We start from the raw sequence: 24,215 nt of genomic DNA on the forward strand, positions 1-24,215 counted from the left end.
TTGATTTGAATAAAAAAATAAAAAAAATAAAAAACCTTTAAAAATGAAGAAAGCATACAGTCCTTTTTTTAATTGCCTTTGGCTGATGATTACACAAACACAGCGCTGCCCCCTGTTGTCCATAGGTAAAGAAATTTCTTTAAAATGAGCATGATGCATTTATGAACACTGACCAGAAGATGGAGGGAGAGATGTCTTGATAATGGAGAATAACCATCCTCACCGGTGTGATGAGACTGGTGAGGTATGTAGATGAATGGAGAGAGGAGAACAAGAGGAAGACCAAACAGATTTGGGATGTGTGTCTCTTTCCACAAAGAGCTAAAAAAAAAAAACACTGACACTGATTCTCTAGTGAGTTTTTAATAACATAAATATTATTTCTAACAGTAATTAAATACATTTTTATTAAATGTCAACTACAATTCTCTTTTATTAAAGCTCATTTTCTGGTGGCACATACTTGAAGAACTATATGATGGAGGTTTTGGCTTTGTGCATGAAGTGATTACTGGAATTATATGACCTCTGTGAACATGTTATTTATTTATTTATTCATTTATTTAGTTATTTAAGGCAAACTGCCACTGACAACAATTTGTGAGCAACATCTGTTTTGGAAACCATCTCCTCCATACTCACCACCAACATTTCTTCCCAATTGTAATTCAGTTGCTGTGCTGGCACTATGAACCAAACCACTAAATCACATAAAAAGTGAATTTTTGTAAGTTTAGTTGCCAAACACATGCGTCAAACACAAGACAATCATCTGTTCTCTGCCGTGTTGGTTGTGAAATTGGGACTATGATCTGTTCTATTAAGTGTTGGTTGTGAAATTGTATTAAGCATCAAGACAATCATCTGTTCTCTGCCGTGTTGGTTGTGAAATTGTATTAAGCATGCAAGTGATGAGGTCATGTTATTTATTGTTGAATGTTGAAGAATATTTTTGAAAAAAAAATAAAAAATAGTAGGCACAGTACACTTGGCAGTAATCTAGTATTGTAGCAGCTGAAGTCGACGTTCAAGCACCTGTGAGCTTGTATGTGCGCTAGAACTAATATGAGCAGCAAGCTTTTCATCATTTTGATTGAGACTCGGAATTTAACATCATTATTCTGTCCGCCTGCAAATGGAATTAGTTGATGAAATACAGATGTGACTGTGAATAATATTGTCTATTCAGAAGACTTATGAGTGGAAATGAGACCCCCAGAGATGCATACTGAAGATCAGGGGTGTGTGTGTGAGTGTGTGGAGGAGTGCAGACCAGATGGTCACAGGCATCTTCATACTCGACTGAGACTGTGTTCTGTTTGCTCGTATTGGTTTCTCCTCATGGCCTGGCTGATCTACACCTCTCTGGAGCTGGTCATCGCCATGGCATGCTGCCTGGGGAACGTGCTGGTGGTTTGGGCTGTGTGTTTGAGGCGGACCTTCCGTCAGACTACCTTCTGTTTCGTGGCGTCTCTGGCTGTGGCTGATTTCCTGGTGGGGGCAGTGGCAGTGCCCCTGGCTGTGCTGGTGGATGGGTGGGTTGAAATCCCGTTCCAGGCCTGTCTGGCGGTCAGCTGTGTGGTGCTGGTGCTGACCCAAGCGTCTGTGCTGTCCCTCCTGGCTATTGCTGTGGACCGATACCTGCGGGTCTCAATACCTCTCAGGTAAAGACCTTTTCGCAAAAAAAAAACAAAACAAACAAAAAAAAAAAACCAATTTTTTCAGAAAACACTATTTTAGTTTTTTTATTATTATTATTAATTTGATGTGTTGCTTGCCGCTTCTTTGTTATGGGTTTTACAGTTTACATTTTTACATTCGCTGATGAAATAGGCTACAGATGTGACCATGAATATTATTGTATATTTAGAAGACTTTTGAGTGATTTACTAGTAATTACTAACAGAATAATTATACAATTTTTATTGCAATGCATAAGATTAAGACTCAGAAAACCAAAAGATTATCCAAATCACAGCTTTTTAAATATGTGATCTTAGACCATAAAACCAGTCATTTTTTGTTTAAATTAAGATTTATACATCATCTGAAAGCAGAATAAATACGCTTTCCACTGATGTATGGTTTATTAGGATCGGACAATATTTGGCCGAGATACAACTATTGAAAATCTGGAATCTGAGGGTGCAAAAAAATCTAAATATTGAGAAAATCGCCTTTAAAATTGTCCGAATGAAGTTCTTAGCAATGCATATTACCAATCAGAAATTAAGTTTTGATACATTTACGATAGAAAATGTATAAAATATTTTAATGGAACATGATCTTTACTTAATATCCTAATGATTTTTGGCATAAAAGAAAAATTTATAATTTTGACCCATACAATGTATTGTTGGCTATTGCTACAAATATACCTGCGCTACTTATGACTGGTTTTGTGCTCCAGGGTCACATATATTAATTATCATATTGGAGTATGTTAATTACAGCCACATAGTTTTGTGTTTATTGTTGGCTTTTGTTAATTATCATATTGGAGTATGTTAATTACAGCCACATAGTGTACTCTCACATAGTGAGAATTTTCTCACACACTTTTGCTGTTTTTATTTTAGGCTCTTAAATAAACAATATTTATCCACAATAAATATGCCACTCATTGACTGTATTCCCAGCTGACATGTAAAAGATGCCTTTCCCACATCCAGAGCGCAATGAGAAACACATTATTGTTATTAAAAAGATAAATAAAATGTATGGCCAATAACAGACATCGGAGAATATTCAAATGGTGTTAAATTATAGAAATATTAACTTTATATCTTAGGAACACGTAAAGTAAATATTTAGGTCAAAAGTTTCAGAATCCCTGCATTACATGAACAAATAATAATAATAATAATAATAATAATAATAATAATAATAATAATAATAAAATGGTGATATGATCAATTTAGGATTGCTTTTGGGAAATGCAGCCCTGAACTGTTTCTCTGTTTCTTAACACGTTTAAGTATGCTTGTTTCTTTTCTTTTTTTTTTTAAAGTTGTGTATCTTTTTTTATACTTTAATTCACTTCAGTTCAGTTTGTATAGCACTTTTCACAATACACATCGTTGCAAAGCAGCTTTACAGAAGCTTTAAACTACATTCTATTTTAAGGTAGTACACTTATTTTAATGTTGACTAACATACCAAAACACATGTAAAGTACTTGATTCTAATGGAGTGTGTTATTAGATATTATATTACAAGTTAAACTATTTTAAATCTGCTAAATTCAAGACAAATGTGTAATTATAAATATATTTAAATACATGACAATAGGAATGCATCAAAGTATATTTTAGTATATCATAAATGCTTATATTTAACCATATATAAAAGACAATAGAGGTAATTATGAAATTACATCTAAAGATGTACTTAAGTCCTAATTAAGTGGGTCTAACACTCAGCTTTAATATAAATTTATGTGGCTGAAAACATTATATTCAGTTCACACTTAAGTATATTTTCATATTAAGTGCTCTTTATAAAACTGTTACTTCTTTTTCACAAAACAAATGTTAGGTTAAGTGTGTGTCCAGCTGTAAACTAAATTAGCAGTCGACATGCTCTGTGATTGCAGGTATAAGGAGATCGCCACTGAGCAGCGTTCCTGGATTGCAGTGGTCCTGTGTTGGTTGATATCTTGTTTGCTGGGTTTCACCCCTCTCTTTGGTTGGCATAATGGTGATTCCCAGTCCTCCCTGCTCCAAAACTCTTCTCATATCAACTGCACCTTCTTAGCTGTCATCTCTCTGCCCTATATGGTCTACTTCAACTACCTAGGCTGCATCCTACTCCCTTTAGCAGCCATGACTCTTCTTTACGCTCTGGTCTTCTACAGTCTGCGCAAACGCCTCCGGAGGGAAGACCAGACGAAACTAAGGGCTTTTCTAATTAAGGAGAAGAGGCTGGCACGTTCTCTGGCTCTGGTTCTCTTGCTGTTTGCAGCATGTTGGATGCCTCTGCATCTCATGAATTGTGTATTGCTTTCGACGGGTCCTCAAGGCGTCCCCCAGACCGCTTTCTACGCTGGGATACTCCTCTCTCACGCCAACTCAGCAGTGAACCCTGTGGTCTACGCCCTCCGTATCGCAAAGATCAGGGAGGCTTACCTGGAGATCTGGAGACGGTATGTACTGTGCTGGAGAGGACAAGGAGACTTCTCAAGCTCCTCATGGAGATCCCAGCCTGGAGAACCGAATACTGGCCATCAAATGACTTTTCCCTCCAACACTGGTACATGACTCGGGCAGACTGGGTACAATCATAATTGCACTGTATGATACCATTCTGAGTAGATCTCTGAGTGAGTTTATTGGAGATATCCTACAAAATCACTGAAAAGCTTCAGTCTTAAGGTGCTGTAAAGCTGCATGACCACTAGAGGGCGCCACAAGCTTTAACAATGACACTGTAAACCGCTAACAGAGAAAGAGCAGACATGCTTTAGCCTAACAGGATGGAATAATAATATGTGAAATAATATTCGGAAAAATCGCATCATATTTGATACATCAGGCTTTTATGGTTCATGCAATATGATATAGTGTAAAAACACATTAAGGTCCAAACAGAGCAAAAATATGCAATTTAATGCAGTTGCTGATATTTATATGGCCAGAAATTAAGATTCTTAAAATTCGGATTGCTTGTAATGTAAATAAATGAGATCTTTGAAAAAGAATAGCCAACTGCTCATATAAAATGCATATGCAATGCAATGATGATTGAGAGATGGACAATAAACGTTCCTCAAAAGCCTGACGGATCATAATTGATACAGTTTAACATGATATGTTTCTAAAAAAAAAAAAAAAAATGGTTTATCAAGTAAACCTAAGTTGCTTCAGTCCGGTAAGTGTTCATCTTGAAATATTACTAACAACATATACGTTAATCTTATGTTCACTTAATAAAAATAGTTAAAGATTTTACAGCAAAAATACACATGAAGCACAAGATGAAGGGTGATGCATGTACAGTGAAACTAAAAAAGCCTTTTTAAACATCAGTCAGATGCCAGAAGCAGGCAAGTTGTGTATTGTGTTTAACACGTTTTCAGCAAAGTTTGATCATTTTGATAATTTAGAGGTCTTGCAAACTGTGTATCAAATGTGAAAAGGCGGGATAATTTATCGTACGGTGTGTGTGTGTGTGTTTAGGTGGCAAAATATGACTATGACAGAGTATGACCTTAACAATTATGAGAAAATCCATATATTATTTATAATATTTCACAATACAATATATGCCTTTTCACAGTAAAATATTGTTTTATATAAGTAAAAACTGTCTATTCTTCTAATTTGTGGTGTAAAACAGTAACTGGAGATAACCAGAAGTTTCTGCAAAAAATTCTATATTGAAGTTTTATTAAGTGTTTGTTTATTATTTACAGTAAATTTAACAGGATTTTTTTATACAGTGTAAGACTGTTAATTTATTGATTTGAAAACTCAAATATGGCTGACTACCTTATAATGGAAAGAACAAAAAAGAGCTAATACAGCAATTAAAACTGCGTTAGCTTATAGTTAATATTATATATCCTCAGATATTTGATTGCCAGGAGTTTCACTTTATTCCTTTTTAACATGTGATTGTGTGGTTAGTCACTGGATGCCACTGTAAGTTTGTTGACGTGGTTCATGTGTTCAGATAAACGCTGTAACACGCAGGGCTTTAGACCAAAGTCCCATTTGACAAGTTTTGTTTACATGTTAATATTTATTTAGCATTTGTTAGCAACCAACTTTGTAGAAAATGGATATGAGGACAGGTTACCAAATATAGTATATGACTAACCTTATTAGAGGGTGTGGACTGAAGAGTTTTGCTTGAATTAACTTCAAAATAATGAGATGCCATTGTTGTATGAAATGTATTATGTATATATTGTGTTTTGTAAGCAATGTTATATATTAACATGTAATATATAGTTATAATGAATGGTACAGTATGTCTCTTTTTTCAGTTTGTTTCCAGACTATAGCTAGTCATACTTTGTTTTAGACATGCGCTCAGCTATACACTTGGATGGCTTACTGTAAATATCAAAGTATCCTCTCACAAGTTGTACTTTATTGGTAAATATAATTTTCACTCATAAAATCATAACTTATACATGTAAATGGTTCTAAAGCTCTGATCCTTTAACTATATGCCTACAAAATACTACCTGTTTATACAATGTGTTTGATATGATTTTAAAAAGGTTGCACATCAAAGGAATACAAACAGCATAATCTGTTTTACCTCTAACTTCTGCAAAGCAAAACTGTCTTTCTACAAGATAACTCTTTTGTACAAACTGCTCAAAATTAACTTAAAAATAAAAATAAAATCGAAAAGGCAAAATATTGTTGAATAAAACTATTTTATTCATAGAACAACTGAACAAGGCCACATGCATTGTCTGATTGAAACTGAATTTCCTGTTATGATGTGTGAAAATCCTGTTTGATCACAAGCCAACAGAAAAGCCAAAATGTTGATTAAGCCATAAATCCGAGCTCCATAAATCTCTTTTAATCTGGTATTTCTCTTCATATGTAATACTAGATCAGCATGTTAAGCTGGCAGGAGAGGCATGGATGTTGTTCAGGCTTGTTAGGTAAAGTGTTAGGGCTGTTTCACAAAACACACACAAAGCTGTCTCACGGTGCTTTCACACTCGCAACGCTTCTGCTGCTCCACTATACAGCACAAATCTTTCTTTAAATTTATGACCATAACCTATCAAATGTTTAGTGGAGTGAGAATATTACAAACACGATCATCATTAAATTACTGTTCATCATGAGGTTAGTTGGATTTTTATTGAATTTTTTTCTCATAGGATGAATTTTTATTCAAAAAAAAAAAAAATAAATAAATTTGCATGTGATTCAAAGCTGAATTTTCAGCATCATTACTCCAGTCTTAAGTGTCACGTGATCCTTCAGAAATAATTTTAATATGCTGATTTGCTGCTCAAGAAACATTTCTTATTATTACCAATTATCAAAAAAAAAAATAAAAAAAAAAATTGCAAACTGCAATCAAAAGAGAGATTACTGGAGAACATATAATCTTTCTACTGCAACATTTTACATTTAATTGAATGTGTTACTTGCCATTTCGTTGTAATTGATTGTAATTTACATGAGCTTTTACATCCAAATATGTATTAATCTACGCAAAACAGAACCAAAAAGCATTAAGTGCAGATAAACTGCTTAACTTGCAGTCTCTTGATTCAGTCAGATTTACTGAATAGAACATGTTTATTTTGCTGCTTCATAAAAGTCTACAAATAGGTTTATGGGGCATTTTCAACCTATTTTGTGGCAACTACGGTGTATTTGTTTCTGTTTATGCAGGCAGTGTATATACACGGATGCTGAAAACACGCTATATTCACATATATAGTTCATGTGGTGTGAAGCAGACTGTGAAGTTGAAGCAATATTTAAGCTCCAGGGATTTTCCACTAGCTGGCAGATAGTTGGCACAACAAGGAAGGCAATAGACTGTATAGTTATCACCTGAGCAGGGTTTGATCCCTCCCACCAAACTATACAACCTACTACCTCACCCTGTCAAGACACCAATCCCATCGCCTGACATGCTTGCGTATGAATGAAGTCAACATGACACATCAATCCCAACCCGTTTTACTTCTGTAATCCTTCGCGACTCATTGGATGAATGCAGACACGTGTTTGTGGATGATTTGGCTGTCGCCTTAGGAAAGACAGTAGATTGTATAGTTATCTCAGTGAGAGAGCGCAGGGCTCCACAACTATTCAATCTACTACCTCAGCCCCAAGGACAGCAGAACAGATGACAACCAGTCAGAAAGCAGACCGCTGGATTCCTGCGGAGAGAAAGACGCATGGTTAGCACAACTATACAGTCAAACTTTGTTGTAGCTGGGCTCCACACAGAACAGTTTGAGCAAGTGTTTTAATGTGTACAAGTACATTTACCCAAGTGAAAAAAAAGTGTGCTTAATTGTGTTGAATGTACACCTGTAGTGTATTTGAAATCTTAAAATTGCATGCTAATTTATGAAATTACATATTAAGATGTAGTTTAGTCCTACCTAAGTGAGTCAAAAAACTATAATTCATATTAATTTAATTGTAAATAACACATTAAGTGTCAGAAATCATTACATACCGAATTCACACATCCTCTAAAGTAACCGTGACACCAGCTGGTTTAAAGTTATTTAGAGTACAGTTAGTTATGTGAAAAGCTTGTGCAGCATTTGTTTGTGACGCCGCGTGGTTTAATGTTTTATTCTCTAAATCAAGGTGCTCAAACTGGCGCCGCTGTATGTTAAGGCATCATCGGTCTGACTTCAGTCATACAGTCACACCATCAGAATGGCTCTGTCATAGATCACAGAGCTGCTTATTTCTATGCAGTTGCAGAAAACAACAGTAGATGAAAGCTTGGCATGTGTGTTCTCCAGACTCGAGTCAGCGGCGCTTATTTGAGTCGGAAAAAACGATCAAACGCGAAAAAGACTGGGGGACTGTGAGGAGTTGAACCAGGATGCAGGCTAAAAGGCAAGCGCTAATTTTGAAAGCCAACGAAATTACTCACTCATTCTAGCGAGGCTGGCATTGGATCATGAAGAAAAAAAAAGTCTTGATCCTTCGCCAGGAATTCGCGCCCGTTTTGCCAAAAACTGAGCTCATTTCAACAAGACAACATTGCGTAAGCTACGCTTTTGAGGTAAACAGACGATGTAAAACATGGCTTCCCCAGCTGTCTCCTGTAGCTTTAACAAAGCTGATTCTGCTATTCCTCACAGCAAAATAGTGGGAAAACAAAATGGCGTCATTTCGGCCATTTTAGGGTGCGAGTGCTGTGCATTCCTTGCAACCTCTGCGAGGTGTGCCTGAAAAACCCATTCACACGTTCACTATTCTCAGAGGCTGTTTGCACGAGCAAGGGTCTCCCTCTCGACGCTCTGAAGGACGCCTGGCATCAGTACAACCACAAGAAAGCCAAGATTCATCCTCGAGTCAATAGCGTTCTTTCACACACAACAAAACGAACAGATATGCTGTGAAAATCATCTGCTTCTGGAGGCCTGTTAGCATGCTAGCATACGTGATGAACCTAAACATCTCTGAACATCAGCACTCTAACGAATTAGCATCCAGCTAAATCAGTTTCTTATTTTGTGAATGTTGTAGCTTTACACCCCAAGTAGCCTCTCTGTACTCATTCTTGAACACCCTACATAAACTTCCAACAGGAGATACGCAAAACATTTGCAAAATGTTGCAATAAAAGCAGTTATTGTGTGGAGGTGAGAGGTGGAGCATGTCTGTTTTGCATAAATAGACATGCAAATCTCTTCCAGATATTGCCTTTCAGCAATTTGTCAACATACAAAAGTCCTCTCAGCTAATTAGCATACACAAGCTCTTTCTGTCTCATTTGGGGGGACATTGATTGAAAAGTTTTGACATGAGACACAGTCTGCTGGATCACAAAGGAGGGGACAGAAGGTGAGAGATGACATGACTTTGCTGTGCTAACTCGGATTTGCTAACTTTTCGGTAAAGGTCAGGTCAGAAGCTGTGCAACAAAACACGCTCTTCATCAGTGCAGGTGTGTAATTCATCAGATTGTGCACTTTATACAAACACCATTAGTACCGACATGCAATTGTGACGTAATCAAAGAAAAATGTAGTTATTAGCATTTAGCATGTTAGATGTACCTGCTATTCTAGAGCTGCTTCTTTATTCGAGGACGATGTTTGATGCTTCACTTGTGAAAGGGGAAAATATGCTAATATGGTCTGACAGATGTGGCATTTGGATCATTTTTAGATTACACGGGGAACTAATCTGCCCTTCTGTTCCCCTATATGCACTAATCGTGTTGATGGGGACTAACCAGTTTTTTTTTGGTGCTTTGCCAGGTATTTAGGTCCATTTTAGTGCCGCTTGGATTTTTTCATATGTAAATGACCTCTTTAGTCGTGTTTTAAAAATATGTAACGCTAATGCTAATGCAAATTAGACACAAATGCCCTGATTTTTACGACATGGGTATTTAAGAGAGTATTTAGAGATTATCTGTTGCTTTCAGTGTAGACAGTGTGGGTGGAATTGAAAATGGAATCATAAGATACCATAAAATAGAACTGCAGCAATATTTAAATAGTCTTTTGATGGCTATATTAGTTAGATATATCTATCAACACTTTTTTCAATGACATGAGGAAACGGTTTGCATTAATGAGCCCACAAAAATGAAGTATTTATGAAAAGTACACTTAATTGTTCTGTATGGCACTAAAGGACTAAGAGAATCATCTAAGAGAATGATAAGAGCTAAATGCTAACGACAAAAACAATGAATATGATTATCACCACACCCTAACAGCACAGTATTGAAAGCGGATTTCCACTAAGTGATTGAAATGTGACTTTAAATGCCTGCTAAATTTTACACTTAATTAGATATATACATATATAATAAATAAAAAACACATGCTTAAATGACATGCCAAAAATTGTCTTCGCTTAATGCTGACAAAGCCTATTAAAAACTAAGTTATATTTTAGAATGGAATTCAAAATAGGTTATTGATTAGTTTTAGAATGTTATAATGTTTTGTTATTCTTTAAATTTAAAAAGCAAGCCTCTTGAACTGAATGCATGCAGGCTTGCAACACAAAGTCATAGTGTTAACATATACAACTTAGCACTTACAAATCTGCATGTAATACTTCATAGCATCACAGGCATTAGTGTCCTTATGTTAATAATTCAACATGTTTAAATCAGCTTTAGCTTATAGCCTAAACATGGGAGCCAGATTAATAACCAAATAAGTTAATAACTGTCACAGCATGCATTTTTGTCAAGGACTTTGCACTGCATTATGTATTAAGCATCTTAATCTGAATTAAAAGAGTGTACAGTTGCCCTCTGCAGACTAAATGGTCTTTTTCAAAAACCTAGTGAACTGCATAGGCAGTATTATAAGTGACTGATTTAGAAGACTGTGGAAAGCACAGACTCGACTCAAGACTGATTTCAATCGAGTCTGGTGTTAGCATGTGGCTAAGCTAAGACTACTTTACTACACTTTAAAATGCACATTACAATACTGAGTAATATACTTTTTAAAATTAGATTTTATATGGGTTTTTTATAGACATTTTGTTATATAATGGCATCAATCTTTGAAAAATCGTTAAACTTGCAATGCATTCTGGGATTGATTGACTTCTCATTGAAGGACTCATGAAATGCATTACAATGCTCAAAATCTGGCTAAAGTGAAGTATCTTACCTTTTGGAACAGCCTTCACATCAGGAGTGCGCCTATGATGACTTAAAACACTCCCTACGTAGGCAGCTCACTAGGTTTTGGAACAGAGTCTGTGTCTCTAACATATGAAAAACATCACAAAGGTTAAAATAATCTTTGCACCCTGTGATATACATGACAAAGCCTGCTATAAAATGGACATTTAACCTTAAAAACATACTCATCTATCCAGAAACAGCTAAAGCCCTTGATAAATGTCTGCCATTTTTAATTGCCTGCATTTGTTTATGCATCACCTATGCCATACCACCTCTTGGCGTAATCATATACCAAACATTTTATAGCCACAAAGGATCATCGTACTTCCCTGTCTGAGGGTTTTACAAATCGGAAAAGGGGTAAACAAATCCAATCAGATCAACAAAAGGCCTTCTATCTTACCTAGCGATCAAAGTACACAGCCGTTAGCCCTCGTGACCGTCCACTCGCAGGAGGTAAACAGGCAAATCAATTAGCCTGCTGTACGCCTCCCACTGCGTTATGGTTGCCAAGACCATATGTGATTACAATATTTGCTGAAATCGTACACCAAAAATGGCTATCGATAACCTCGCATCAGATCCACCGAAACCGGTTTACTGTTTGGCACAAGCTCAGTGATTGAGAAATTGGTACATATACTTGTTTTCATTGTAATTTTCTCCCCTCCTTTCTGTCGCCGAGTGGTGCCAAGAAAGGGGCAGTGCCTGTATGCCAGGCTGAATTTCAATGAACGGAGAAGAGGGTGGTGGGTAGAGCATTGAAGGGTGGGGGATGTTGGCAGAGGAAGAGTAAGAGGCCACAATTCGTAAAATAAAATAAAAAATACGGAACTTGAGACAATGCCTTTGTGAAGCGATAATTTAACGTAGGAGGGGAGCTTCCCCATTGAAAATCCCTTTGGCATCTATATAACCGAGAATAATGTCTCATGAACCAGGAAAATATGAGATAAGGTATGAACAAACAACAGATGTTTTGTTTTTTTACTATTAATAGTAACTGTCGCTATCTCATCTGTAATCTTTTGTTTGTACAGCTGTAGATCCGCGTTCTCACCATTGGTGAGTTCTAGCATATTACCACCATATTAGCCTCAACTGCTGCACAAGATATCTTAGCATGAAACATATTTTTTTTATTTGTATGAATCATTTTACAGTTTCCCCGAACTTCATTTAACAACACTTTTCTTCCTGTTCCAGTTACTGTACCTGTGACATTACTCCTCAGTTATTCCCTCCATGCCGCTGCTTGAAAGAATTAAGCCACAGAAGGCTGTAACTCTTTGAAAATGTCATTAATCATTCTGCTTATGATCTCCTGTCATCAGCCTACACCAGAGAGAAACGCCCTTAAAGCATAAATAGCGGCCCCCAAAAAACAGGAAGTTGGGCTTGGCTTGACCTTGGTTGACTCTGTCACGCGGTCTCCGGAGAGCCTGCTGTTACTCATCGAAACTCAATGATAAGGATTCTGCCTTGCCTTATTTATACAAAGACCTTGCAGATTAGACTTAGATCCCTGCCCCCATCTGGGGCCGTGTAACTAATAGGCTCCGAGCATATGCTGCATGTTTTCTCACCTGCAGTGAATTTTCTGCTCTCGTTCTAAACACTTCATCCAAATAAAACTTTCAGTTTGAAGTCAAAATGCTTCAAAAACTGGTGTTCTATTCTGTTTATTCCAGCAAGAGGTTGTAGATTTGATTGTGTATGCAGTGAAATCTAAGTATTTTTAGGGTTAAACTCTATTTGTTTTGAAACTTCCTGTTTGCTAATGTGGGGTCGGAGCCCAGAGTGCATCTGATTGTCAGCTACAGTAAATGTAGGAGGGAGCGGGGCTGTATGGGAAAGGGGAAAAAAAAGAGGGAGAGAGAGAAAATATGACGCTACATGATAAGTTCATCTGAGGAGAACAGGGGGTGGAGGAAATGTTCTCCTTTCCTCCCTCCCTCGCTCCACTTTTTTCCTGTTGCCATCTCTCTATGTCTCTGAACAAAATAAACATGTATATGCAAACTTTTGTGCCTCCTTGGCGAGTCTCTCGGTTCTACTTTAAAAAGCAGCAAATTAGCTGCCCTCTTTCCTTCTGATGACGAGCAATAAAGCACAAAAAAAGACATTACCCAAGAAAAATCCTTGCTCTATGGTGAAATCATCAAACTAACCTTACAGCATAATTTTTTTCTGCCTTGCTTTTCCATAATTGATTGCAGGTGGAGAGCCGATCTGCTGTTAAATAAAGATTTGATTAAAAATTTGATTGCTATTTGAAAGAGACTGTATTAAAAGTCCCTAAAAAATCCCTTTGAGTAAAATACACTTATTACAGTAGTACACAAACACGTGGCATGTCGACGCCATCTTGAGAGCTTCTCTTAGTAATTTTTTACAAAGATTTGAATCAAATTCATCAATGCATTTTTAATTTCAGTGGTCAATTGGTGTTATTTCATCCAAGTTAGAACAGCTCATAGTAATAATAATAATAATAATAAAGATGTCACCTTTTCTTTTCTAAAGAATCAGATCTCGTCGATTGCTCATCCCGTTTTAAAGGAATTTACTATGAATTTGAAAAAAAAGGCAGAGCATATTTACATAAAAGTTGGACTGATGGATTGTCACCACCCTCTAACACTACGATCAATAACTAAAATTTAGTCGTTTTATTTGAAAACAAACCTTAAATTAGATTAAAACATTATTCTATCCATAATATTTGATCAGTATTTTGTTCAGTTACTTCTGCGTAACAAATGTCATTTAGAGAAGAATTTTATTCTATTACATCCTAATCTGTTGCTTTTTATTATTTTCTTTCCCAAACTAACTCTATTCTGTTTCCTTTGACATTCATGTACTTTGCAATACAAATGCAAAAAAAAAAAGAAAAAAAAAAAAGCATTCGAATAAAAACAGGACAAGCGTACATTTCGAAAGAATACCGGCTGAATATAAAAAGAAGTCTTTTGATCATATCCTTTAATGCCAAACAATGCTCTCATACTGTATATGTAAGATGAACTAAGTCGAAGCTTTCTAATATGTACTATTTCTGCCACAGCTGATTCCTCACCAGCACTTTCTTTTAACAGAAATATATAATACAAAACTGACCATAATCTATTCAACAAAACACAATGTGAGGGATGTGCAACATATTTTTGACTTCAGGGGAATTAATAGGCCATCCTCAAAACACTAGCATCATATCCAAACACATCACTGTATTAATTTTCCTCCAGAAACATTAAGGTAGCAGCCAAACACTATTTACATGTTGTTTAAATCATTCAAATCCCTAAACAAACGCAAACCCCAAAATCAATTGCACAACACCACCCAAAACTAACGGAACATGCATGCTATGTGAAGAAACGCGTACGTCATCGTGAAAATAACTTTTGAAAATATTAACACAATTTTTTAAATAGCTTCAAGCCTATTTAAATAGCTTCAAGCCATTTTTTAAAATAACTTCGAGCCTAAAAACATTTCTCAAATGTACATCAACAATTATTTCATTCGAAAATCGTTTAGTGTAGTAGAAATGGCGGAATCCGAGGCATGGACTCAGGGGTGAAGCAGACACGTTTACAAGAGGAAGACAACAGTGAACAAGAGAGCCAGAGCAGCTGGGTGAAAGAATCGACGATGATGCTTTACGAGAATTTCTGACAAAATAATCTACAAGATATTACAAAGTACGAAAGTGTGAAAAAACGGAATACCTGCAGACTAGAGGCTTCAGCGTCAAAGAACCCAAGGCAGGGTCATGGCGGCGAGAAGAGAAGACTCATGCACATACTACGCCTATCTCGAGGAGAGAGACCTAGAAACGTGCTACCACCAAACATGCTCTTCCTCGGGGTTGTGGCTGAAGAAAGAGCACATACAGCGGCCTCCGTTTCACCCGCCTCACCACGAGCTCTTTCTCCCTGCCCACTTTGGCAAAGGATGCAAAGTGAAAGACAGAAACTGAGAGAGGGAGAGAGGAGGTGGAGAAAGAAAGGGAGTTTGAGTAACATAAAACAAATCAGAGATCAAGCCGAGAGGGTTCGCCATGCAGAAAATCACAAAGTGTCCATAAAGATATGGTTATTGTTACCGCCCGTAACAAACTTGCATGTAAAACGTGACACACTTGTTTTTACGGGAACTCAAGAGGGTCAGCTTGTACCCCTATTTCCGGGTTACAGTATCTCCAAGTACACAGTCTAGAAAACAAGGGCTCAGAATTGATTATTCAAGGGAAACACTTGATCAGCCAAACGGGTCCCAGTAGAAGAGGCGAGAAACACCAGAACAGGTTAATACTTACACGATTTTTCATGCCCTTTAGCCAAAGCATGTGGCCGACCCCTTCAGCAATTAGTCAATGCTTTCGGTGGTTTCTCGAGGAATATAAATAACCCTCCCAAAGGAAGAGTGAGAGGACGAAGCGTTGGTTTTGCTCGCCCCTGGGAATGCAATGATTGCCTTTGTCAGCATTTGGCATCTGTCCCAGGTAGTTTGAGCCTTCGAGTTATAGTCCTCGCTAATCATTACACACATCCAGAGGCTGTTCTGTCACCGCCTGCGTTTTGGATTTCTTTATCGGCAAAACATGACATGAGCAGATCGTGGTACTTCCTCAAAGAGTCTTGAAAGACACCTCACTCTGTTAATCTCATTTGCCTGACTGATTCAGTTGGCTTTATGACTCACCATGTGTTTGACATCATCATCCAAGTTGCACTTTGCATGTAGTCATTTAGTTAGAAGTAGCGAAACACTATGTAAATAGGCTATGGGAGTCATAACGCTAAAAGTTTGTCAGGTCCTCAAGTCCTTACCATGAAAGAGGAAGTGACTGCAACGTGTCATGCTTTGCAGGGTCTTCTTCCTGTGCTAGAAAGCTCTGATGTAAAACAGGACTACGCTTTATAGGACGCAGATGGCATCTTGTCAAATGAGTCCACGTTTGTCCCGTCTGCTCGCTGGCAGTGTCCTGGGCAGCACAGTGCGTGACGTCACAGCTCCTTTGTTACTGATGCATTTACATATTTCTCATCTACTGAACTCGCTGAACTCTTCACTTCCTAGCACATCCGTTCCCCGTTCAATCCTCCCCAAAAAAAAAAAAAAAAAAAAAACATCTCTTTTAAACATCTTTTATCGAATGGCCCCTTGCCAAAGTTGGGGAGCGTGAAAGCGCAGAAGGAAATCCTTGATGCAGTGCCTTAGCTGCAGACACTACAAAGATTTATTTTGCTCTTTTTTTCCCTCTCCTACAAATTTGCTCCCCGTGTCTCTTCCTGTCGAAGTGAGGGGTGGCTGTAAAAAGTTTCAGCTGCACCGGCAGAGGCTGTCTCATTTGGCAGCAGTTCAAAACAGCATTGCTTGCTTCCAAAAGCCAGTCTGCTTGCCAGCCGGGCGAGTTTGAAAAGGCCACGCTACACTCCGCCCATGTTTGGGAGAGCGAGAAATAGAGAGAGAGAGAGAGAGAGAGAGAGAGAGAGAGATGGGGCAAAGCTACGCGCCACGGCTCAGCCCTTCCCACTTTGCCTTACTTGGCAGAGCAGCTTTTTACATGACAGGGGGGAATCTAGGTCAGACCCTGTGTGCCTGTTGTGGGACAGATCAGAGCACCTTTTCATGTGTGTGAGGTGTACACCTCCCTCAGCACTTACCGTTTCCTGCACATGCCATCTAGTCAACTAAAAGCAGGATCCTGTCCAGGTCTGGTTACTCCTGTACAGTAAAGTGTACCTTTCAAAAGACCCTCGGCCCACCTGCGCCTAAGCGCTTTCAAAGAAGCGTCTGTGCTCTTGAGTTCTGTGCCCGGAAACGCTTGGATGGGATGGGCTGTGATGCCTGTACGCTGATTGTTTTTCTGCATGTTTGTTTTGGGTCTGTGGCTCCGGAGTCATCTCACTTTCCAACCTGAACTGTTGACATTGGCTTGGTGCAATTCACAGGTGTTAGCATTGCATAAAAAAACAGAGCGCTGTTTAAAATGACTGATGGAAGGCAGCTGACTGTCACATTTATGTTTCAGCTCCACTTGCAGAGCTTGTTTAAAACAAGTTCTTGTCGCGCCTACCTAGTTCCCTTTTTTCCAGATTGTTTATGTTACTTTCAGCGGGGCCTGTGCTCTTCGAGATAATGACTCGTGCAATGATGATTCGTGCAATATTTCAGTGGCAAAAGATAAGGTTTTGAAATTTAAACTATGTTACGATTTCTACCAACTGCATCTGCATAGCGTTTACAGCACTTTCAGCACCTAAACACCATAAGACGAATGTTTGGTGAGAAAATTTGGTGCAATAAACATTTTAATTTGAATGAGAAGCTGTTAATTGCATCTGGCACAAGAAGCATTCACATGCTATCAATGCAACTTATTTTTTTACAGATAGATGTTCTAGTATCTTTTCAATCGCATCGTGAAGAACCCAGATCAATAAGATTTTCACTGCTGTTACATAAAACTACAACATGGTGGCACTCATGAACCGACTATTTTGATAAGCGGCGAATAGCCGAGGAAGAATTTGTTGTCTGTCTCTGGTCCGTGTACTCTTGTATTTGGTATTGTTTGATAAACGTGGATGAACAGATGTTTGAAATGCTTCAAATGAATGGCTGCATGCAAATACTTTTTGACTTCTCTGTGACAATCAGGTGTCAGAAACTGAAAGTTGACTTGCACTTTAGTAAGGGGGGTATTTCTGCTTTTCTAAAAATGCCACCTACTGTCAGAGAGTGAATTTGCATTTTCGGTAACACTTTAGTTTAGGGACCAATTGCCATTATTAACTTGTTGCTTAATAGCATGCATATTACCAGCATATTATTGGCTATTTATTAGTACGTATGAAGCACATATTCTGCATGACAATATTCTAAATCTCTTAGTCCGACCCCATACTTAAACTTAACAACTACCTTACTAACTATTAATAAGAATCAAATTAAGAATTTATTGAAGCAAACGTAGTCAGTAGTCAGTTAATAGTGAGATTTGGCCCCCAAACTAACATGTGTCCGCATTTCTCATTCAGCCTGTAAGCCATTTTTTTACACCTTGCTCTGGACAGATAAATTGCATGCAAATATTAATTTATTTGCACAATTATATTACTGGCTGTTTGATGCAAAGCTGAGAGCTCAACCATTCATCACAGAGAAACGGGGCATCATGCGCATGTCCGAAAGCTCCAGTTTATGTGCACAGACAAATGAGGATATTTAAGAAGTGGTGCTTTCTGTGTATTCTTAATGCATTTGCCTCTTTAGATGTCTTTCTATTTTAGCTTCATTCGTAAATATTGAAGTTCGAACATGATCCTCTGAATGGAACATAGCTCTTCCTTGAAAAACATCCACCACAAATTCTTTCATTGCCCACTTAATCAAGGGACAAGCCTCCTCCTGCTCCGGTCCACCTGACATATTTTTGAAATATGAAGCTGATAAGTAGTCCTAAGTGCCACGCTGAAAGCTCTGTTGGAGTGCTTAAGAGAGTGAAGTGGTCCTCACTCTTTTCAGTGAGTGTGGTGGAAGTGTATTATCATTGGTGGAGAAAAACATACTCTAGCAGCTTGATGAATCTACAATAACCTCTATGAGCATGTGATTTGAAATGTAAATAGGTGGCAGCCAGGTGTCCCCTTATGAAAAATAACCATGGTTTTACTACAAAAAAAAAAAAAAAAAAAAAACATGGTTACTATAGTCAAACCATAACCACAAATTAACCATGGTTTTGCTACACCAACCATAGTAAATAGCCATGGTATTTGTAGTTAAACTGTTTTTATTCAAATAGAGATCAATAAGTCAAAAAACATGGTTAGGCCTACTACACTTTTAACATGATAAAACCATGGTTCATTTTCATAAGGGTTGTTCTGGTTGGAGGAAAAACAATAATAAATGCTAAATGCTAGCAATAAAATGTAACTTACCACAGAATTAAGCAAGCATAGCATAGCAAACAGAGTGAAATCGAGAAAATGCTTTACACATTTATTGTTGTTGATGCCAATCTAATCAAACTTGTACGGTGTATTGACATATTTCCATGATTGAACAAGATACCTTCTGATGTTCATTCATGTTTATTTCATGCAACTAGTAAAGAAGAAGAGATGATCAGTTGTATCAGATCAGATGATCAGGCGCTACAGCGATCTGTCATGACTCATTACAGAGCCACAAAATGGTTATTTTTTTACATTTCTTACAAAATGACAAAATTTTAAAGCTGAGACTTTGTTTCATAGCAAAAGTAACCTTTCTCTGTCTTGTCTGTCGGTTTGTTGTCAGTTTCATCTTTCCTCAGAGATGAAATTTTTACTACGTGAGAATATGATGTGTTTTGTGAGAGCACCATAGCTTGACATAGCAGCAGTAACTAAGGGGGGGGCGGGTCTTTGCGAAGACTCAATTCTGACACCTAGTTTTGAGTCATCTTGTAACGTCAGCCACCAAACACTAGCATTAAGGGTGTAATTTTATCAGTTTTTCACAATCCCAATTGCGTGATAAAAACCCAAGCTACTATTGTCTGCATTCAAACACACATAAAGTCAAGGTAGTCAGAACAACTTGAAAACAATGCAGCTAACATGTGTGGACATGTTCAGTCTTCTTAGCACTACAGTAGGTGACACTGCGCACAAGCCTGGCAGGTTCAGCTAAGGACACTGATTTTCAGTTGGCTGTACAGTCAAAGTGAAGGATAATAAAATGCCCTGTCGTTCAAGAGCAGGGTAAATACATAGCTGAGTATGTGTTTGAGACAGTCTCAATAGTGTCTCTGTACAAACAACAGAGCAGCCGATTGTCCTGGTTATAGCCAGTAACTCATCAACAATGGCCCCGCCTGTAAAACCCCGGTCAAGTCAGGACACATGTCTCTCTAACCCAGATTCTCAGAAGGAGAGACAGAGCTTGGAGAAATAGCCACATCAAAACACACCACCCCGATCTCTGAGGGTTTCATGTTGTTGCAACATTGAACGTGTGTCATGATGTTGCTTTGAAACCTGCCAAGCACACCCTAAAAATGTGGGAAGGGTGCAGGTGACGATCTATAAAAGTAAAATATAGTGACATTTAATGTTTTAATATGGCATCTTTATATGCTCTATAGAGCTGAGGCCAGTATATGCTGTCTGTGTTTACTGAAATGAGTCACTGTAGTTTGTTTGTGCATTCAGTGCAACTCGGGACACCTACAAGCAGACATTTTCCAAAATGCTACAGCCACAGCACATGGAAATATATGGAATATATATATATATATATATATATATATAATATATATATATATATATATACTGCGTGTTGTCAAAAGCAGAAAAATATCAAGATATTGTGTAGTACTATCTAGTTCCAGTGTTCAGTGAGAAGCATTCCCTAATGTTCTGAATCCACTGTTTCTTGATATCTCTGTTTATGTTAGGTTTTAAATGAACTAATAAAATTGCTTCCCAGAATGCCCGTACTCTTAAGTAGAACCAGCATGTTTGGCTAACTCACTGACATAATACACTCAGCATATGAAGTGATAAGAGAAGCATGAGGGCATAGTGTTGTCTTGTTTAACTAGAGAAACTTCACAAAAATGACTTGCATATGCAGTATATTTTTACATAGACATTTGCATTAGAGAAACACGTGTGAGTATTCAGTTATGTTCAGAGCCCTACAGTCCAACCCAACTATAATTATCTTTAGTTAATAAGTAACCCTTGCTGCATTTCTGAACCACAAAAGGGCATCACAAATCTATCTTTCCATTGGCCTGCACAGTGAGATTGTTTCATAGCCACAACTGACAAATGAAAAATAAATTTACACAACATGATCGTAAATGCACAGATCAATGGATCTCATTCATAAAGGAAAATAGAAAAACAGGGTTTTTTTTGTACAAACTGGGTTTACATATGAATGGGAAATGTCTTTGGAAAATTGCTCAAAGTCATAATTCTGTGAACAGAACAAATGTGTGTATACATTTAAAACCAAAAAGTCAAATTAGTAATTTAATTAAATATTTTACATTTAATAAAGAATCGATCAATCAACTTAAATGGGTCTTATGAATAATTTACAGAGAAATTGTGTTTCATAAATGAGGCCCAATATATTTATCCCGCAACTGTAAGTGATAGATATGTTCTGTAAGCTATCAAACAAGTTTTGTCCATAAGAAGCAGAAATGTTCGAAGACTTTGTGAAAAAAAAGTGTGCTTTATTGTACTGAATGTGCAATTGTAGTGTACTTCAGATCTTAAAAGTATATTAAAAAAAAACTGTACTTGTAAATAGTTCAATTGGGAGTGACAGTTAAAGGGTTAAATCGTTATGTTTTTATATTTTGTCATGTTTTAAAGAAATGCACTTATTTTGATTTGTTGACTAACATACTAAAGCACATTAAAGTACTTGATTATAATTTGAATATATAATTTTCATATTATTTAAGGTTAATATATTAAATGTACTTCATTCGTAACATTATCATTACAAACATGTAATCACAAATATATTTAAATACACAACATACAAGTTTTAATAGAAATGACATTAAAGTATGCTTAAGTACACTTGCATATAAATCCTACCTAAATAGGTCAAAAAAGCACTCTAAAGTTCAGCTAACTGCATTTAATATACATTCAAACTATACACTGGCATTTATTTGTAAATAAGATGTCATCAAGGGTCTGAAATCATTACATTCCGTTTGCGCTTAAGTATACATAAGTACTCTTAAGCAGTAGTATGCTAAAGTGCATTTCTTTTTCACAAGGGGAAGTCAAGTGTTTTAAGAGAAAGCGACTCAGTTCAGATGTTAGAAACAATAGCAACACAAAGTGACTGTATGTGTGGACACACAAGAGAAGACAGGAGCATTTGAGAATGCCCCGAGGGAGAAATGTGCACTTGTTCACACTGCCCTCCATCTGCTCTCTGTGAGGACCTCAGAATATACCATCTTTCAAGCGCGAGGAGCCTGTTGTACTGTAACTCATGACAAATCTTCTGACAGCCTTTTATTAGAAAGGAGAACACCTCCCGTGCACCCTTTGTTCCTTTTCATTATATCGCCTGCTCTCCTCTTTGTTTAACACTCTCCCTTTGTGTATTTGTGTGTGTGTGTGTGTGTGTGTGTGTGTGTGTGTGTGTGTGTGTGTGTGTGTGTGTGTGTGTGTGTGTGTGTGTTTGCAAAATAAGGCACACTCTGCCCTGTACTTCAGTCCCCTAATGACAGTATCAGATTATCTGCAGTTTTTCATTTACTGTTGTTTGATTTCCTTCGATGCAGAGCATCCTGTACCCTGAAAATACGTTAGGGTGTGCATAACCCTGAACATGACGTTCATGCCAACACTTTACACTGAGAAAGACATCAGTCTCGGGCACCGTTCCAAAAGCTAACTCCCTCATTTTGCTGTTAGCATGTTCCTAAGCTAACAACACAAAACTCTAATTAAAAAAAAAAAAAAAAAAAAAAAGTGACGTGACATACAGCCAAGTATGGTGACCCATTTGTGCTCTGCATTTAACCCATCCAAAGTGCACACACACAGCAGTGAACACACACACACACACACACACACACACACACACAGGGAGCATTTGGTGGTGGGGGGGGGGGGCTTACACAGGGCACCTCAGTCGTGGTATAGTGAACACACACACACACACACACACACACACACACACACACACACACCGTGAACACACGTGAACTCTCTAACCATTAGGAATAGTATTTTTCTTATGAATATAAACTGCTTTAAAGCTAAAAAATACTTGAAGATAATACAATACAAATAAAATAAATGGTCAATTAAGTGTACTTAAAAAGAGTTCACTATCATGCATTTCTTTACACACACGAGTGCACTTTTACAAAGTGCAGTTTATAATAATGTCAAATAAAAAGTTTTACTGTAAAGTACATTTGAAATCGTTATATTTTAATAATCTTTGTTCACTTATTTTGATGTGTTGACTAACATACTAAATCACATGTAAAGCACTTGATTAGAATTTTAACTAGAGTATTGTGCAATATTACAATAAAGTTAATATTAAAAAAAAAAAATACTAAATTGCAACTTCATCCTTACAAATGTGTAATTGCAAGTATACTATTTCAATACATTACAGACAAGTTTCATTAGATTATCCTAATTTACCATAAAAAGACAATAGACATAATTATTAAATAACATAAAGATTTACTTAATTCCTACATAAGTGGGTCAAAAAGAACTCTTACTCCAACTTCAACTAATTGCATGTAATATGAATTTAAATTATAGTATTTTCATATAATTATAATTAGCATGCAGTTAAATGTCTATATTTTAGTTCACACTTAAGAATATTAAGTGTTTTTTGTTTTGTTTTGTTTTGTTTCATTTCACTTCTCTTCACTTTGTTTTTTTTTTTTTTGTTTTTTTTGTTTTTTTTGTTTTTTGTTTTGTTTCATTTCGCTTTGCTTTGCTTTGCTTTGCTTCGTTTTATTTTGTTTTGTTTTGGAGAAGCATCTGAGACCAAATTTACACTTAAAAGAGACAGAATCAAAAGCTCCATTAAGTTTCCCAAAACAGAAACTATTGTGAATTTGTTTTTTACTCTGGTCAGTTAAACAGGGCATGTTTCATGTATAATGACACTTATGTGTATTTGATTATGTCTAGAGTTAAAAACTAAATCTAAACAGCAGGGATGAATTCAGGTAAATGTTTGCCATTGAGATGACAGGGAAAAATATGTCCTGATTAACCTAAATTCCCCCTATATTTTTCCCAGTGAAAACACAAAAAGCACGCAGGAACTTGGTCGGC

General features: G+C 37.1%; 1 protein-coding gene and 1 long non-coding RNA gene across 3 annotated transcripts; one reads left to right on the forward strand and one right to left on the reverse strand.

Annotated features, from left to right (window-relative positions):
* The first annotated feature begins 1,341 nt into the window (after positions 1 to 1,341).
* LOC109048780 (adenosine receptor A1-like) lies at positions 1,342 to 4,259 on the forward strand. The gene is made up of 2 exons (XM_019066450.1): positions 1,342 to 1,664; positions 3,596 to 4,259. The coding sequence occupies exons 1-2, from the start codon at positions 1,342 to 1,344 to the stop codon at positions 4,257 to 4,259; spliced, it is 987 nt and encodes a 328-aa protein (XP_018921995.1).
* A 2,113-nt stretch (positions 4,260 to 6,372) lies between these two features.
* On the reverse strand, positions 6,373 to 19,548 carry LOC109048596. Of its 2 annotated transcripts, none has more exons than XR_006158193.1 (2): positions 15,084 to 19,548; positions 6,373 to 7,873 (listed from the first exon to the last, which is right to left on the reverse strand). It is a non-coding gene; the product is annotated as an uncharacterized LOC109048596 (long non-coding RNA). The 2 variants fall into 2 exon arrangements; XR_006158194.1 differs by having other exon boundaries at positions 8,611 to 19,548.
* Between the last annotated feature and the right edge of the window lie 4,667 nt (positions 19,549 to 24,215).

This window comes from Cyprinus carpio, chromosome B23 (assembly GCF_018340385.1).
Source record: "Cyprinus carpio isolate SPL01 chromosome B23, ASM1834038v1, whole genome shotgun sequence".
Lineage (NCBI taxonomy): Eukaryota > Metazoa > Chordata > Actinopteri > Cypriniformes > Cyprinidae > Cyprinus > Cyprinus carpio.